This window comes from Salvia miltiorrhiza, chromosome 1 (genome assembly GCF_028751815.1).
Source record: "Salvia miltiorrhiza cultivar Shanhuang (shh) chromosome 1, IMPLAD_Smil_shh, whole genome shotgun sequence".
In the NCBI taxonomy this organism is placed as follows: domain Eukaryota; kingdom Viridiplantae; phylum Streptophyta; class Magnoliopsida; order Lamiales; family Lamiaceae; genus Salvia; species Salvia miltiorrhiza.
In genome coordinates, this window is record NC_080387.1 from 61,680,056 (window position 1) to 61,699,839 (window position 19,784).

General features: G+C 31.3%; 2 protein-coding genes across 3 annotated transcripts in view; both read right to left on the reverse strand.

Annotated features, from left to right (window-relative positions):
- Positions 1-19,784, reverse strand: part of LOC131001622 (H/ACA ribonucleoprotein complex subunit 4) — an 806,367-nt gene that overhangs the window by 208,812 nt on the left and 577,771 nt on the right. The gene's annotated exons all lie outside the window — the stretch shown is intronic.
- LOC131001797 (uncharacterized) lies at positions 10,632-12,682 on the reverse strand. Its single transcript, XM_057928393.1, has one exon. The coding sequence runs from the start codon at positions 12,151-12,153 to the stop codon at positions 10,717-10,719; it is 1,437 nt and encodes a 478-aa protein (XP_057784376.1). The 5' UTR covers positions 12,154-12,682; the 3' UTR covers positions 10,632-10,716.

The following is a 19,784-nucleotide window of genomic DNA, read 5'->3' on the forward strand; positions in this document are numbered from 1 at the left end:
AAAAAGCTTTGGATCCTATGTTTTAAAGAGTTGTCCCCCACAATGTGAGGCTATATCTAGTCAAATCTCCCATTTTCTAATATGCAATTTATCAAGAATTAGACACAGGATGAAAAAGTAAAATTGGAAATAATTAAAATGGAGGCCAAGTGGAATTCATTATTTTTGTCGGTGGCTTTTTGTGTTTTTTAGTATTATGATGGGTGATTTTTGCAATCATCATGCACTCATGCCATCACGCTTTGCCAATTTTCAACTTACATCAATTACCGGCCTTTTATTTTATTTATTTATATACATTCTGTTTTGCAACACAATATAAATAATTCACTCCCTCCCAAAAATATAACGAATTTTATTCCATCATATATTTGACTATTGTTTTTTTTTTTTTTTTTTAAAGATTGAAGAGAACATATTTGACTATTGTTATTGCTTATGTGTTTGTAGCAAATCTGAATCACTAGCTAGTAGATTTGAACGTTAATAGCCTCCACAAAAATAAAGCGTATTATTCGAGATTCTCCAAGAGGCATAATTTTGTATCGATCTTTCATTGGCCTAGGCATGTATCAAGTATCATGTATGTGGTTTTGATTGGATATTAATAGGTCGTTTTTTTAAGAACAATTATATGTCGAATTATGTTATGCTAGCTAGATTCTTCTACTTTCCTCGCTTTTTTCATATTCTTGTACTTCATCATTTCCACGAATCTTGACATGTATTTTTTTTTATTGTCCCATAAATCTTGATACATTTCCAAATAAGGTAATAACTATTATCTTCTCTCTCTTACTTTATCACTTTTATTACTTTCGCTCTCTTACTTTATCACTTTTATACTTTGTTAATTACACATTTAAAACACTAATCTACAACTCCTTAATTCTCGTGCCGAAACCCGACGTGTCAAGATTCATGGGACAAAGAGAGTATTTAGTTTGTATTTTTATTATTATTATGGTGTACTCCTTTCGTCCCACTGTATGTGAGACTCTTTCTATTTTGGACATTCCATTATAAATGAGACTCTTTTTTTTTGGGTAAATTTTTTTTCCCTTTAAACACTTTTTCACCTACACACAAAATACATTTTTCTTAATTTCCGTGCCCAAAAAAAGGTATCACTTACAGTGGGACGGAGGGAGTATTTAGTTAGGGATGATAATGGGTCGAATATGATATTCATTCATTATGCATTTTTGAAATTCAAACTCGTTTAAATTTTTTATACTTATACTGTTATGCCGTTTAAGATTCGGTTAAAAAATGAACTTTATCAAATTTGTCGGGAATTCGTGAAGTAATACGTGCTAATTGCTCGCCTAAACCTGTATAAATTTTAAAAAAATTAAATAGTCAAATATGAGATGTTAAAAATAACTGAATACACGTCCCAAATAAAAATCTGAATACCATAAAGTAACCATTAGTTATAATTAATTGAAATAACGATTGATTAAATATTAAATTACTATTGCAAAATTAAAAAACTACGCAACATTTTTATAAGTATAAGTTTCAAAATTTCAAAATTCGGAATGTTAATTATATGTCCAAAGTGTCACGTCAACCATTTTATTCCAATTATATGTTGTATAATAATAAAATTTTATAAATATACTAATTGACATTATTGATTATTTATATAAAGTTAATCTAATTATTTATTTAATTATAATGTTATAATACTAATATTTTAGATAAACGAGTTAGGGTAGCAGATGCCCATAGGTAATTTAACATAGAATGGAATCATTTGTCCTATAATTTAGTGTGTATCACCGTGCACCACTCATAATCTATTTATTTTATAGTTATTTTTTACAAAAATAAAAAATATTATTATATTATAAACTCTAATTAATATTTATTACTAAAAATTAAAATTTTAAAAAATTAAATAGCCTAACTTTGAATTAATTAACTCAAATAATCTATTATTAATTCAAATAAATATAAAATTATAAACCCTAATTGAATGAGTAAACCCTTGTTAATTATCTTCATATTATATTAAAGCATAATAAATTAAAATTAAAGTAAAATAATTAATAATTATAACAAATTAAGAGTGGTACATAATATAATAAATTATGAAATAGAAGATCCCATTTGATTTAACATACCCAACTCAAACTCATCAAAGATGCTAGTTATATTATTCATATCCGTCTCAAACTCATTCAATACCTGCTAAAACATGTTCTACTACATTTTAATTAGTACACACGGGTATGTTAAAAAACCCAACCCGTAACCATTTTTAGGTGTATTCTTACAAATTTTGATATATACTTAATTACTTATAATAGCTTTATTAATTTTATTTTAAAAATATATATGTATATTAATTTAATATAAGAAATACAATCCTTTACTGTCTAAAATCTTTAAGATTGTGAAAGATTGATCTATTGCCTATTGGCAATATCTTATACAAATTTGTTATTTAAATTATACAGTAATAGTTAAATAACTCATTTTCAAATAATGGGCGCCAGAATAAGACTGTCGTGAGTCGTGACTAAAATCACAGCTTGTTAAACCCCACCTCACATAATTTAATACATTATTAATGCTTTGATGTGTGTACGTATATATATATATATATATATAGGGGTGTGATCCAATGAGACCCTTATTTTTCAATAAATAAGACATATATATTGATGAACAAGGCAATATATATTGATGAATAATGAATTTTAAAAAACTGGTAATGAATAAGACATATATACTGATGAACAATGCAGTATATACTGATAAACAATGCAATATATATTGATGAATAACGAAATTTAAAATATTTCGCTCACTCCAGAATTCGAACCCTGAGAAAAAAATTCGTCCTCAAGTACACTATCAACCATAGGATTGATAAAATAAAAGCACGAGATCGTGTCTAAGATCTCACTAAAAATAGGGGGTCTCATTAGAACGTTCCCCTATATATATATATATATATATATATATATATATATATATATATATATATATATATATATAGGGAGAGGTTCAGGAAAGAACCATAAATAAAAAAAGAAAGGGGAACCATTTTCAGCCATTCGATCATCAAGATCTACGGTGGATGCATCATCTTGTTGGATGAATGCAGATCCTGGGTTCGAATCCTGAAGGGAGCAATTTTTTTTTTATTTTTTTGAGTGCATTAATTTTAACAGCGAATGCATTAATTTTAACAGTGAATGCATTAGATTTGATGGTTCTCACGTTCTCACAAATAATATAGTTCTCTCTAGAACCACACCATATATATATATATATATATGAGAGAGCTAAAATAAGTACACTTCTTACGATATAAAATAAGAATTATTTTTAGCTCTTAGATCATCAAGATCTACGGTTGATTCATCATCCTATTGGATGAATTCATGGTCCTGAGTTCGAATCCCAAAGGTAACAAAAATTTATTTTTCGCAATTCATACCTTTATACAGCGAATTCATACGTGTTCTACATAAAATTCATACATTTTTTCTAGTTCTAATTTTTTATTTTAAGAGGTGCTCTCACAGTAGCCCCCTCTCTCTCTCTCTATATATATATATTGGTGCGCTCCGATGAGATCCCCTATTTTTTCGTGAGACACTGAGGACAATGAATAAGACATATATACTGATGTACAAGGCAATATATAATGATGAAAAACGAAATTTAAAAAATTGGTAATGAATAAGACATATATGCTGATAAACAAAACAATATATACTGATGAAAAACGAAATTTAAAAAATTGGTAATGAATAAGACATATACTGATGAACAAGACACTATATATTGATGAACAATGCAGTATATACTGATGAATAACAAAATTTAAAATACTTCGCTCCCTCCAAGATTCGAACCCTGAGAAAAAAATTCCCCCTCTAGATATAATATCAGCCATATGATTGATAAAATAAACGTATGAGATCGTGTCTAATGTCTCACTAAAAATAAGGGGTCTCATTGGAGCGCTCCCCTATATATATATGGGTTAAATACATGTAATATCATGAACTTAAGTCGAAATCCAAATTTAGCACGACTTTTAAAAGTTCCAATTAATATCACCACCTTTGCCTCGTGTCCAATTTTAACACCGATTTATTTTTGGGCAAAACCACGTGGCAATGACGTGTCTTCCAAATGACACGTCATAATTTGTGACTTAAAAACGTCCAATTTAAATGTGTAACTTCACTTCGTGTCCAATTTAAATGTGTAACTTTACTCCATGTTCAATTTTAGCACCGAATAGAGAGAGAGAGACGAGCATGGTCGGAGAAGGTGGGTTTTTTTGGGAAATGAAGAAAATCGAAGAAGAAGAAGAAGAAGAAGAAGAAGAAGAAGAAGAAAAAGATTTGTCGCGGCCGACGGAATAGAACTTTTGGATAATTTCGTTGTACATGACGGCGAGATTCTCCGAGATGATTTGGACAGAGGTGGTGGCGTCGCTTTTGAGGGCGAGGTTGGCAATGGCATGGGGTCGGTGGTCCTGGTTGCGATTAGCGTTGTAGAGCGGCGAATTGGGGTTATCGAATTAGGGCCAATTTCAGAAGGGCAACGCAAAATCAGGAACTTTTAAAAGTCATGCTAAATTTGGATTTCGACTTAAGTTCATGATATTATATATATATATAGGGTTGAGTTCGAGTAAGAACCGCATCTTTTCGTGAGAACTGAGAATCATGAACAAACATATAAAATACATGAACAATAGATAATCAAATCATGAACAATTATAATACATAAAGGGGCATTTACTTTGAAAGATTGACCTTGATAGATAAAAATAATAAGATTAATCCCTTGTTTACTTTGTTGGATTGATACTTTGAGATATCCCATGGCCCTTAATTATTTTTATCATTTAAGCTACTTTTGCTTGATTCTTATCCCATTAAAAGGATGGGATTGGAGTAATGCTACCTTTGAGGATAAAAATACTCAATCATCTATTTTATCAATCATGCAAAGTAAACGCCTACAAAATATATGAACAAGAGATGGTCGGATCTTGTATACATGTTATATTTAATTGTTCACGATTTGACTTTCTCTTTTTCATGTATTTTATGTATTTGTTCATGGTTTTTAGTTCTGACGAAAAGATGTAGTACTCACATGATCCTTTACCTTAAAAGTATAGGGCTGAGTTTCAGTACAAACTGATGTAAAGTAAAACTTAAAAATATTAATTTAACTTATAAAGTAACTACATTTAAGATGCGCTCTCTTTGATTGTAAATTTATCATGGGAAAATGAGGAATGAAATAATTTCACTCTTTAAATCATTCATTTCTTTTCATTTATTTCCTATTGACCCTTACTCATTCCTCATTTTCACAACAAAGAAGAGATAATATTATCAAACAAAATTGTGTGATAATATTATCTCTTCTTTGTTGTGAAAATGAGGAATGAGTAAGGGCAAGTAAAAAATAAGGGGAAAAAAAAGAGGATTTAAAGGACGAAAGTTTTTATTATCTCTCATTTTCTCAAGATAAATTTACATTAAAAAGAACACACCCCTTAATATATAGTAAAATAACTATACTTCGTGGTAATAAATTACCCGGTAACTATGCACACATGAATTCGAATAAATTAAAACTGTATTTATGGGACATTCATATTGTTGGGCTAACTCCCTTATATATTAATAGTAAAATGTGAAATTCGAATATCACAGGTATATCATTCTGAAGTTAAAAATACAAAATAAAATAAATGAGTTAATATACTGTATTCTAAATTTAAAGTTCCCTTTTAATATCCTCAAATAGATAAAAGGTATAGTATATGGAGTAGTATGCTAGTCGATCAACCCTTTATATTGAAATTAACGTAATTATGATATTTTTTGAACGGATTATATAAGATAATTTGATGTTGAGAAAATATAGAAGATCCGAAAAACGATGCTTAATTACCAATCTTGAACGGAATTAGGAATAAAAATTTTGTGGACTCAAGATCCTAAATTATTGCTTAAAAAACTGTACACATGATTTTAAAATAAATAAAATACATTGGATATAGGAATTAATAATAGTAGTATATTAGGATGATTCTAAGATAATTCCTTACACTAATCTCAATACGGCCTTTGTCCCTAATTATAAAACTGGTGTAGCATGGCCATTGAGGCATTGGGGGTGTAGCACAAATAGTAAAAGTGGCATTCAAAAACTCTTTTTTATGAAAAAATTTGGGTTCAATTATGTCTACTTGTGATGTAGTATCTTTTCACTTTTGTGTAGTATAGTGATTCTGTCTATGTGCGATACGGTGTAAAGGTTCCGCATGCATGCGGTACTGTAATATATCTATGTACTAGTACATTCGCCCGTGCGATGCACGGGAGCATCGAAATATATAAACATTAAATAGAATTAAAATATAATTAAGTATATTGTTGTAATTGGATTATTCACAGTTACTCAATAAAGAACGCGGGTATAAATACTTAAATTACTCAAAATAAAAGCAAGTATAAATTGTAATGGGTGTCAATTATAGGTCAATATAAATATAACTGATTCAAGTAATATTTTCTGTATTATTATTAATAAATTTTAAAGAATAATTTTTAATCTTCATGTTCGATGAAAACCTTGTTTTCTTTCTTGAATCTATAGAATAATCAAAATGGGCATTTTTTCTTTCAAATTAAAATGGGTAATTTTCATTATTAACCCAATGTTAAATACATAGAATTATTGTTTCATTTTATGGTTCAAACTGATTAGCCCAATACTATATAAAAATACATTTTAGAATCATAGGTTTTTTTTATACATTTGATGGGTTTGCTCTTGCGCTTGGAGGCGGCGTGAGGCCGCAAGCCAGCCTGAGTTTTGGGCGACAATTGATCGAGGCGGCGCGACAAAGGCAAAGGATGCGTCTCCATCAGAGTTTGATGAGCAAACGATGGCTGAGTCTCTGTCAAAGAACTCGCCGATGTAATGGTGGAATTAGCAGAGAAGGAGAATTGAGTGAGGAAAAGGGTTTGAAGTTTGGGATTTGCTTTTACAATTATGTTGATGTGGAAGTGGGGATAGTTAGGGAGAGAAATAATAATAGGAAATTTAGTCGTGGGATGATTAGAACTATTTTGAGAAAATTGATAAAAATAACTGTTGATTTTGCTAGAAAGATTACGGGATACAAGAGAGAGAATTTGGGAGAGAGAAAATAACTGATGATATCTATAGATTACAGAAACGATCACCTACTCACCGTGGGCATGCATAACGTGTCCATCATGATGTGGCAATTGTAATTATAGTAAGATAATTTTAATTAGAGTAAGATTTATTAATTCTCTTTCCTAATTAAAATTATCATATCAATGGTGGACACGTTATGCTTGCCCACGGTGGGTAGGTGATCGATTTAATGGGTGAATGTGGGTTAGTGGGTGAAGATTCAATCACTACCTTAAATATAAGGAATGTTCTGTTAAAAAAATGACGGTAAATTGGATGCCGTTAAACTGGTTCTTTATATAATATATAGATAGTGTAACATATTTCCCACCTTTATATGGTATAGAGATTTTATCTGCGTGCGATGTAATGCTTATTTGATGGTATATTTATATATTTACATCATGTAATTCAAAAATAAAAATAAAAAATGGTGTAACATGGACCGGTGGAAATTAAGTCAATCTACACATGATCAACCTAAAAAAACTGCCAAATATTGTATTATCAGATTTTGGATTGATTAATTAATTAATCTGCAAATTTTCTGCTAATCGATTTAGTTACGCGTGACGTTAAATTTTCGCATATAGATTGACCCGACATGTTTCGTTCAAGCCTCCATATTAAAAAATAAAATAAAATTGATGATAATCAATTATTTGTAGGCGGACGTATTAACAACTACTCACTACTTTACACGAAATTAGTCATCTGTTTAATTTTTTAATGTCCCAAAATTATAGTACATCTTTTTTTTTTGAAACAAATGCATCTTATTTAAGGCATGTGAAAATAATAATTGTAACAATATAATAAATAAGGGTAAAATAAAATAATTGTATATAGTTATACTTCATCCCTCTTCAAATTAGCGTTATATGACACAAAATAACATGTACCAAGGACATACCAATCAAGGAGGAGGATAATTTTATACTCCCTCCGTCCCGCGAAGCGTGACCCACTTTCCTTTTTGGGTTGTCCCACGAAACTTGACTTGTTTCTAAAAATGGCAAAAAATTTACCCTTTATTTACCTTTTCACTTTTTCACCTACCACACTTAACACACAAAATACAAATTTCTTAATTCCCGTGCCGAAAAGAAATGGGTCACGCTTCATGGGACGGATGAAGTATTTGTATCGTTAATTAAAATTTTCTAACTTTAAGACATTATCTTTCAATTATCAAATTTTTATTATTTTCCTAAATTTAAGACAAGAGTATAATTGAAAGTTTAATATAATTTTATTCTAAAATCTCGCAATACGACACTTAAAAGGGGAAAAAAATAAATTTCCTAATATTACATTTATTCGAAGACGAAGAGAGTATATAATTTTCAAAAAATATTGAATGTATTTTATTAATATATGAAAGGGTCTTTTTTGATGGAATGAGGGAAGTATCAAGTTTTATATAGTTATGTGTCGATATCCAATCCTAGTCATAGGGTTATCTCCCTACATAAACTTTTAAACATGTATATTTCCCATGTCATGAAATACGAGTTTCGAAATTTCAATAAAATTTGGTAAGTAATACATGAAATAAGTTGCATTCAAACTCATAGAGTGCTAACATGAAATGTAATAAAAGTAATTAGGAAAATTAAAATCGAAAATCATGGTAAAGGATCTCAAAGTCGAAAATTTCATGATTATTTTGAACCATTCGATATGTATAATAGTTGAAAATTACGAATTCAAATTTCACAAATACTTTATTCGCGCATCACATCTGATTAACTTAATTTATTTACACACATAATGCAAGCGAGCACACATCTAGGCGTTTGGTCTTATAGCACAAGTTAGGCGGATGAGACAAAGTAAAAGCTAAAATCAAAAGTAGTGAAGGGTTAATCATCCTAAGCTAAAAGATGGTTTTTTCCAATAAAAATATATCATCCTAAACTAAAAGCTAAATAGGGATGGACGACTCTCCAAAGAATAAAATAATAATAATAATAATAAGGATGGACATAATTGTAATTTCATAAGAAATTGGCCTTTATTTAACACCGAAGAAACGCGGAAGAAAGGTGTGAGCACGTGCTAACAATCAATGCGCTCCTCTCGCTTAGCTTAGTTGCTTCACATTCCTTCCGTGACTTTTCCGCCCCTCTCGATATTTTTATTCTCAATCGATTCAATTTATCAAAAAGGAAAAAGTAAATGTTTTATTTGAATGTGATGTGGATTTTACTCGTAAGATAAAGAATGTTTTCTTTGAATGTCGCAGTTTATCAAAAAGAAAAAAAAATGTTTTATTTAAATGACAAAATTAGTATTAGTATTTCCTCCGTCCCAACTTTTAATATTCATTTCAGAGTGACACATGTTTTAATAAAGTGGTTGGGTGTGTTGTGAGTGAAATAAAGGTTTCACCTTTTATGTGAGTGTTGAAATAATTAAAGTGAAATAAGGGTCTCACCTACTTTTAAAAAAAAATAGAAATAGATACTAAAATATGTGGGACAACAAAAAAAAGTTAGATACTAAAAGTTGGGACGAATGAAATATTTTTTTTTATTTTTGGATGGTCATAAAAAATTCAACTCTTTTGCTTTTAAAAGTTTGCTTGATTATTAGTACAAAATTTTCTATGTTATCCTAGTGAATGTTGCTATTAAAGAATTGGGTTAATTGTTTATAAATACACGAACTATAGACATATTTTGGTTTATCTTCGATGACCAAAATCCAATAATATAATTATCATTAGAGAGCTATCATCGAGATATTTTCAACGGTACATTCGAATGGGTTATCAGACTTCGAACAATCAAGTTATTGACTAACGAATTTTTGGACACATGTCAAATTCTAATTCTAAAAAGTTTAAAATTTGTATATTTTTTAACAAAAAAATAAAAAAAATCAGATTAAAAATTTAAGTACGATTGATGTGTTTATAGACAATTAAGCCTAAAGAATTCAATATTTGAGGTAAAATTTATAAATATAGCGGAGAACTACAATTTTTGTATCATGAATGCAGTGTGAAGGTACATGTAAACCATTAATTTTAACTGATCAATCGTATCTAATGGCGGACCTAATTTGACTGTTAGCCATTCAAGATGACAGTTGGTCACTGACACAGTCACACATCTATATTTTTTCATTTATTTCACACCTCTGTTTTTCTGCAAAACAAAAGTTTCATGATTAATCATCTTATTTTAAACAGATAATTAAACAATTCAAGACTTAGATAAATAAAACCATTAGAAAAAATAAACAATTATTCTTAAGTATTTGATAAACCGACAATCGTAACTTTCATAAAACAACAAGAAATAGTTTAAAATTGTTATATTAGTGCAGTTGTTAATCCATGCAACGCTCGATAACTAACATAATTAAAAAAAGAAGTGCAACATGGCAATTGAAAATAACCCAAAAACAAATATGTTTTTTTTTTTATAATCACTGTATTATCAACAAATTCTATCAAGGAATTTAAAAATAACAAGTCCGCTACTGACAATCACTATAAACTGTAGAATCTATAGCAAACGAGCACAATTGCTTTATTAACACGGAATTAACATCCAAATTGCTATTTCCACGCCTAATCAAGCCATGATCATGATTACTCCTCAACAAATTATGCGAACCCGGTTTAGAGCCCGACCCGGCGAGTGAACTCACCTCGGGCACCGACTCGGTCGACACGATCAAGTTGACGTCCTTCAAAACGTAGTCGTTTCCAACGAGTTGGTTGAAAAGAGCCAACTCACCCACCGAGTTCCTCTTCTTGTGTTGCTGCTGCATCTGCATGGACGCTCTAACGATATCCGTCAGCATTTTGCTGCACACTCTCCGGATCCCTCTCGACCCGCCCATTAAAACCCCCGAGTGGACCGGTTTCGCCCGGCTCGGGTGGGTTTTATCCGAGTTTCTCTTCACGTGTTTGCCCTGTGCGACGGCGTTTACAAGGACCGACTCGGGGCTCTGAGTCCTGACTCGCCCGAGTGGGTCACCGAGTACCAAAAATTCCTTCACGTCCACTAACATCACGTGCTTGAAATTCCTCCTGACCCGACCTAACAGCATCGGGTAGCAAGCCCATCTTCGTAAACCCATTGGGACATGATCCATAAACCCGGATAGTGAGTTTTCTGGGTCGAGCTCCTCCACGTCGAAACCCGCCACCGAGCCGTAACTCAGCCGAGTCAACTCATCCACGCCGCCTCCGGTGGAATTGCTCCGAATTCTTCTCCCCCAGATTGGCTCGCCGCTTTCTTTCTCTCTCTTGCTGAGTTTCGTGAACTGGGTCACGTCGAAACTCGCTGATGAGTGAGAAATATTGCTGGATTTGTACCGAGACAGGAGCTTCACGAACGAGTCGTTCTCTTCGAGAATGGCGGCGTCGAAGGCGGCGGTTTTAGATGGGAATATGAGGAGAAGATCCGATTTTGCTGCGAGCGGAGAGCGGTGGAAGAGGCGGAGGAAGGTTCGCAACTCGTGCTGAGTCAACGACTCGACTGCATGAGCGACGACGAGTTCGCTCATTGCTCTTGTGCCGCGTCTGTACAGAGTGCCCATTCCTTGCAATGCATGCGAGAGATTGGAGGAGAATCGGGGCGGTTCGAAGCTGAGGTGGCGGCGGGGAACGCGGTAGAGGCGGCGGGCGGCGGTGGTGGTGGTGGAGGGGAGCGTGGAGATGGTGAAGAGGAAGAGAGTGGTGAAGAGGAGGAGCAAGCAGATTGAGATTGTGGATTGGGCTTTGAAGATTAGGTGTGATGAATTTGAGCGCTTGAATGATGAAGATGGTGAAAATTGATTGAGATTGTTGGATTTCTTGTTGCTGTTGTTGGATTCTTGATTTTGATCTTCTTCAGGGAAGAAAACTAGGAGGAATCCCATTCCCCACCCTTCGCCATTGCTCTTGCTCTGGTTAATCAATCCCATCTCTCTCTCTCTCTAAAACACACACACACACACACACTCTCTCTCAACACACACAGACAGAAAAAGTTTCGATCTTTGGCTCAATTTCTCACTTTCTTGATTGCTTCTGCTTCTTCTACTTCTTCTTCTCTCTCTCTAGCTCTTTTATCTTTCTATCTCTCTATTATATATTTTTGCAAGGGAAGGGAGAGTAATTAGCATGTGGGTTTATGTTCTGGGTTAATGTTAAAACAAAAATAGTATGTATGTTAAGAAGGTGGGGACTTTATCTTAAAGAGTGAAAAAGAAATAGATGAATAACGAGCTTTTAATGATTAGACTTTAGGGGAGAATTTCACTCTCCATTATTTAATACTTTATCAAAATTTCCCCAACCTTTTTGCAGATTATGAAAAATCTTGATTTAATTAATTAGGTTTGATTGGTGGGTTTTGGACCGTCGGTGGTAGGCTAAATTCAAAGCAGCATTATTGTACTCTCAATGCAATGTACAATTCTTTTATGGGCGAGGAAGGAAGAATAGTAGTAAGAATTTGTCTGTATTTTGATACTCCAATTTTTATGATTTATGGTTGGTTGGGACTTGGAAGGAGTAAATACATGGGCCATTTGATCACGATGATATGTTTTTGTGTATATATTTTGTTACTTTGGTTAATTAATTCACGTAAATTAGTGACAGACTCCAAATATCATGAGCCATTTTATGCTGTAATAATAATACAAGAAAAACAGATTATCCATAAAACTCGCACCAAGTTGTGTACACATATTGTACAATTTCTATGAATAGTATAGGTGTGATCAAACGTTAACTTTGATAAGTTTCACTAAATTTCAAGATCTAAACATGATCAACACACATTAATCACACGGTAGAAAATAATTACATTAATGTGTGGCCCAAAGTTTTTTTGTTTTTTTTTTTAAGGTGGCCCAAAGACTTTTTAGTGGCTGCATTCTCCCATAATCCGCGGTTATAAAGTTAGAAAAACAACCTCAACAATCACGAGTTTAGGATTATTTTAGTTAGTACCAAATATTGCATATGCAAAGATGATGCTGGATTTTGACTAATCAACATTAATACTAGTTGAAATCATTCACGAAACATGTGCCAACATTCTAACCATGTTCATTCACTTAGTTTAACCTAGTACCTACCCATTTGAGCTGTTTGTAGTAACATGTTCAAATAATACTATATAAAATTGTTCCTATACAAACTTGTATAAGAACTAGCATTTGCACGAGTGTCAAAGCCCTACGCACAAAAGTTTTGTTAGGAGATATATGGCTCAATATTTTGAGTTTGAGATCTTGAAAAGTTATGTAATTTTAATTTAGAGTGAAAGACTTATGCATCCCATTTTTCACATAAATTATCAAAATTGATGATTTTTACCTATATCATGGGCGGATTCACAGGGTGGCGAGGAGCATGACTGCATGAGCATCTGCAACTCCAAGTCTCCAACCAATTTTTTTTTTTAATTTTTTATAATATTATATTTAAAATTTATTGAAAGATATTGATTTCATTGCACATTTTGTGTAAATATTCGATGTCAACTATCTCAAATTATTTTATTTTGTCTTACCTTGCCTATATAAGTTTAATAAATGTAACCAAGTAAATGAGTAACAAGTATTATTAGGAATATTAGATTTATGGACTATGAAGGCATTATTGATATCAAAACAAAGTTGATCACAACTATGTATAGAGAGATATTTTATAGGCTCTGTATTGATTAAAACCAGTAGATTGATTTGTTCGAATACATATATTTATTGTACATACTAGGATGACTACAGTATTGTCGCTGTCATCAATATTTGTGGCGGCAATGCTACTTTAATTTTACAAAAATAAAATTTAAATCTGTGTATATATTCACAGTTGTGCTTCCTGCTAATAATATATTGAAAGTTGCCTGCACATACAGACATTATATAATATAGATTTATATGCGTAATTCGTGTAGCTTTTATTTTGTTTTTCGAAAACCGAGAAACAATTAAAACTTTCTTGGTCACGTTGGTTAATGGTTCCGATCCAATCCATATACCTACACAATTTAATGAGTTTGAATCAAATAATAATTTGCGATAAATATCATTTTTCAATTTTCACAATCATATTATAGTTTCAGATATAAAAGAGAAGTTTAGAATGAATTATGCAGGAAAGTGTCGGTCGATGGCAGGCAGGCCATACACGTTAAAAAAAATTAAAACATGTGAATTGGAGTATTACTTATTGTGATTGTTTTGGGTAGTAAATTGATATAGAGTGTTTTTTGTGAATGGAAGTGTAGAGAAGTGCAGGTAGCAATCGATGAATTCAAGATATGATGGCCCATTAATCGACCTAACTATACACAATTATTAGAATAGTAGCTAAGAGCACAAAACACAACTGATGTTCGACTTAAATATGCGCATGTAATTAAATATGTATCGCATAAGATTTTTTGTAATGCAGCTTACCTCTTTTATATCATTGTACGACAACTATATATGTTTACACAGTACGCATATTGCGAACAAAAATAATTGATGGAGGATTGTATTTTTAAAATTTTGAGTTTGGAAATTTTAAAAAATACTACTCCCTCTGTACCATTAATTAATTATGAAAAAAACCAGAATTTGCTAAAGTTCGTGTATTTTACGGCAAATATCTCAATTAATTAATTATTTACTTTAATAGATTGAAACTTTTGGATATCCTAAAAAAAATTGATTATTCTTACTGTTTAAGCTAATTTTGTTTGATCGTATTCCATTGAAATGGTGAGATTGGAGAATCCTACTCTTAAGGATAAAATATTTAATCGTGCATCTTATCAATCAAGCAAAGTAAAACGTCTCATTAGTGTCTCCGCCACTATGTAGTTGCTATTGGCTGAGGGTTTCTCTTATCGTAAAAAAATATGGGCATATATACACATATATGTGGAACTGAATTATAGTGAGTACTAAGAACACCATTCTCATGTACTTCCTCCATGCCGTTAATAATGTCTCATTACTGTTCGGCACATTTATTAAGAAGAAGATGAATTAAAGGATAAAAGTGATAGAAAATGGTGCAATCCACAAGTTTGTGTAAGAGAAGGTGATTTCCTTTTTTTGGAATATGTTATTATCATGTAACAGATGAAAAAGGAAAATGAGTCGTTATCAATGAGACGGATAATTAAGAATCGAATCCAACCACTGATTAAATCAAACTAGATGAACATTATTGATCTTGAAAAAGAAATCATAGTAATTTCTGATACTTATCATATAAGTTACTAGTAATTTTGTGTGCACATGAAATCAGTATATTTGCATAAGTTAAGCAATTGTATAAATAAAATACTACTTTCTACGTCCTGCTTCAAATGACCCTATTTTTATTTTGGATTGTCCCACTTCAAATGACCCCATTCCATTTATAGAAATATTTAACACTACTTTTTGGATGGTCCCACCACCACTTTACATCTTTATCACACATTCTTTAATCTCCGTGTCGAAAAATTTAGGATCATTTGAAGCGGAATGGAGGGAGTATTTATCATCAGTTATATGAAATTATTGCACGATTGATTTGAAATTTGCAAAAAATCTGGATTCAATTATTAATTTGAATCGATGAATTAAATAGATTAAAAATGATTATTAATTCTTAGTTGTCTTTAAACATATAATTCTCATTTGACACACACTCTACCTAGTTATCACAATAATTAACCTCCTTGTATAATTGTGTGTGTATGTATAGTGTGTGTGGTTATCTTGATTCTTGATAACTATATTTTTCGTTATCTCGTAATAACGTGATAACAATGCATTCTTATAAAATTAATGCATTAAATTTAACGCACCCTAAAAAACAAAATTTGCACTCCTTCGAGGAACTCTGTCACATACGTATACAGCTCCTTCCAACACATCTTGAGGATGTCCACATCGTTGCTGAACAACACTGCATCATAGACACGTCTAGGGTGCTCACGTATCCCCCAACCCTGAAGCTTACACAAATTCTCCATAGACACATTCTGCTTATAGTAGCTCAATTCTAAGCTGCTAGCTGATTATATTTTTTTGAGGAAAAATCGGTTAATTTCGGTTAACCGATAATCCAAATCAATTAATCGAATCACTAATCGGTTTGATTAACAATTAATCGAAAATTAGGTTTGATTCATCCATAATCGAACCGATTATCACCCCTACTTTTTACCGTTGCTCACCAATTTTTTTCGGGGTCGGAACCTTTCAATTCGATCTAATTTGAATCGAGATCACATATAAATAAGAAGAGATGATTAGTACTCACTACTTTTTTTTGGGGGGGGGGCTGCTAGGGGCTAGCGAGGGAAGGATCCTTTCCCTTCAACTTCTTGTTATCAATTATGTTGCTTTTGGGCCTCGAAAAGAAACAAAGCAATGCACTATTTGTTAATTTAATGGGCCATATTAGTTAATTTGGGCCTTTATTTGCTTTGTGATCTCAATTTTATAATTTTTTGTTTGAGATCACAATTTGATTTGACATTGAATGTTATTATTAAAAATGATTAAATAACCATAACGAAATTAAAATAAATATTGAATTCGAAAACTAAATAATCAGTTCAAATTAGCGATAACTGTCTAATATATGAAGCAATAAAAAGGAAAAGCTAAATGACAATTTGAGATATATATATATATATATATATATAGGGTGTGGTTATAGTGAGAACCACAATTATCGTGAGAATATAAGAACCAATAAAATTACTGCATCTGCTATACAAATTAATGCATCCGCTATTAAATTTAATGCATCCGAAAAAAATAATTTTTTTGCTCCCTTCAGGATTCGAACCCAGCACCTGCATCCCTCCACCAAGATGATGCATCCACCGTAGATCTTGATGATCGAATGGCTTAAAATGGTTCTCCGTTCTTATTTTATTAGTGGTTCTTATTTGAACCTCTCCCTATATATATATATATATATATAGGAGAGGGCTAGAATAAAAACACTCTTAAGGGTATAAAATATAAATAATTTTCAGCCCTTAGATCATCAAGATCTACGGTTGATTCGTAACCCTTTTGGATGAATTATATATATATATATATATATAGGGGCGCGCTCCAGTGAGACCTCATATTTTTCGTGAAACACTAGGACAATGAATAAGACATATAATACTAATGAACAAAACGTATATCTAATGAACAAGATGTATATACTGATGAAAAATAAAATTTAAAAAATTCGTAATGAATAAGACATATATACTGATGAACAGGGCCGTATATACTGATGAACAATGCAGTATATACTGATGAATAACAAAATTTAAAATATTCTGCTCCCTCCAGGATTCGAACCCTGCGAAAAAAAATCACCCTCCAGATACAATATCAGCCATAGGATTGATAAAATAAACGCACCAGATCGTGCCCTAGATCTCACTAAAATTAGGGGGTCTCATTGGAGTATATATATATATATATATATATATATATATATATATATATATATATGTGTGTGGTTCTAGGGAGAACTACATTATTTGTGAGAACGTAAGAACCATCAAATCTAATGCATTCACTGTAAAAAATAATGCATTCGCTGTTAAAATTAATGCACTCAAAAAAATAAAAAAAATTGCTACCTTCAGGATTCGAACCCGGGATCTGCATTTATCCAACAAGATGATGCATCCACCGTAGATCTTGATGATCAAATGGCTGAAAATGGTTCTCCGTTCTTTTTTTATTTATGGTTCTTTCCTGAACCTCTCCCTATATAGGGGGCCGCTCCAATGAGACCCCATAATTTTAGTGAGATCTAGGGCACGATCTGGTGCGTTTATTTTATCAATCCTATGGCTGATATTGTATCTGGAGGGTGATTTTTTTTCGCAGGGTTCGAACCCTGGAGGGAGCATAATATTTTAAATTTTGTTATTCATCAGTAAATACTGCATTGTTCATTAGTATATACGGCCATGTTCATCAGTATATATGTCTTATTCATTACGAATTTTTTAAATTTTATTTTTCATCAGTATATACATCTTGTTCATTAGATATACGTTTTGTTCATTAGTATTATATGTCTTATTCATTGTACTCATGTTACACGAAAAATAAGGGGTCTCACTGGAGCGCGCCCTTATATATATATATATATATATAGGGAGAGGTTCAAGAAAGAACCATAAATAAAAGAAGACCGGAGAACTATTTTCAGCCATTCGATCATCAAGATCTACGGTGGATGCATCATCTTGTTGGATGAATGCAGATTTTGGATACGAATCCTGAAGTGAGCAATTCTTTTTTTAGTGCATTAATTTTAATAGCGAATGCAATAATTTTTATAGTGAATGCGTTAGATTTGATGGTTCTCTCGTTCTCACAGATAATATAGTTCTCTCTAGAACCACACCTTAAAAGTATAACATTGGAAATTATGGGAAAATGTATAATTAAAAATTGAATTAACGCTAAACCGCTACCAACAATAAATCCATGTACTCCTACAAAACGGTAGCCTCCAAACAAACCAACAAATCATTACTTAAAATATTTTTAATTGGTGGTTCTAGAAAAATATTTTTAATTACTTATTCGATAAAAAAAAATATATACTAGTTCTTTTTTTTAAAAAAAAAGAACTACACTCAATATTTCATCGAAACTGAGTTGTGGTTCTAAGAAATTATATATGTAATATAACTATTACCTGTAAAATATTTAAGAAATTAAAAATTACTAAAGCAATAAATTATAGTGCTATGATTATGTTATAATTAATTTGTTGGGATTATAATTGATACACAATCTTAATGGCTGATTAATCTTAAATTTCAAATATTTTACACATGTTGATTAAATATTCAAGAAAGAATAAATAAATAAATATTTTAAAGTCTATTTTAATCATAAATCTTATTAATATAATTATTTTAATAATTTTTTAACTATGTATTGAACAATTTATTTACTACATTTTATCTGTATGACTAACAAATATAAAATATTTAAAAGATAAAAAATTAAGGGTTAATTGCATATAAATTACTGAACTTTCAACAAATTATCAATTTGCACATGAACTTTAAAATCTTTATTAAAATTATTCAATTATTAATTTCTTCTCATTTTGCATATTTCTCCATTTTACGACCAAACTTCGGACCCGAAATGACGTTGTTTCCTTCAAACAATATATTACAACTTCAATTCTATTTTTTTACATGGTCATTTTTATGCTACATATTCATATCAAACGAGTAGATTTGTGCCATGTCACTACGATTTTATTAAAGATTTTAAAGTTCATGTGCAACATGAGAATTTGTTGAAAGTTTGGTAATTTATATGCAATTAACTTAAAAATTAACTGGTACTTTAATTGTAGCAATATAAAAAATTACAACAATTTTTTTTATACAATCTGAAGTAGACGAAATTAAGAACAAACAAAAAATTAAGAATTGTAAGGTAATTTTGACGGGATAATCATAACTTACTATTTATGTAAGTGGTTGTGCTTATATATATATATATATATATATATATATATATTACGAATATAATTGTTTCACTAAATACTTGAACTT

Excerpts from the sequence above, each read along its gene's own strand:
- LOC131001797 (XM_057928393.1), bottom strand. The coding sequence starts at position 12,153 with ATGGGATTGATTAACCAGAGCAAGAGCAATGGCGAAGGGTGGGGAATG.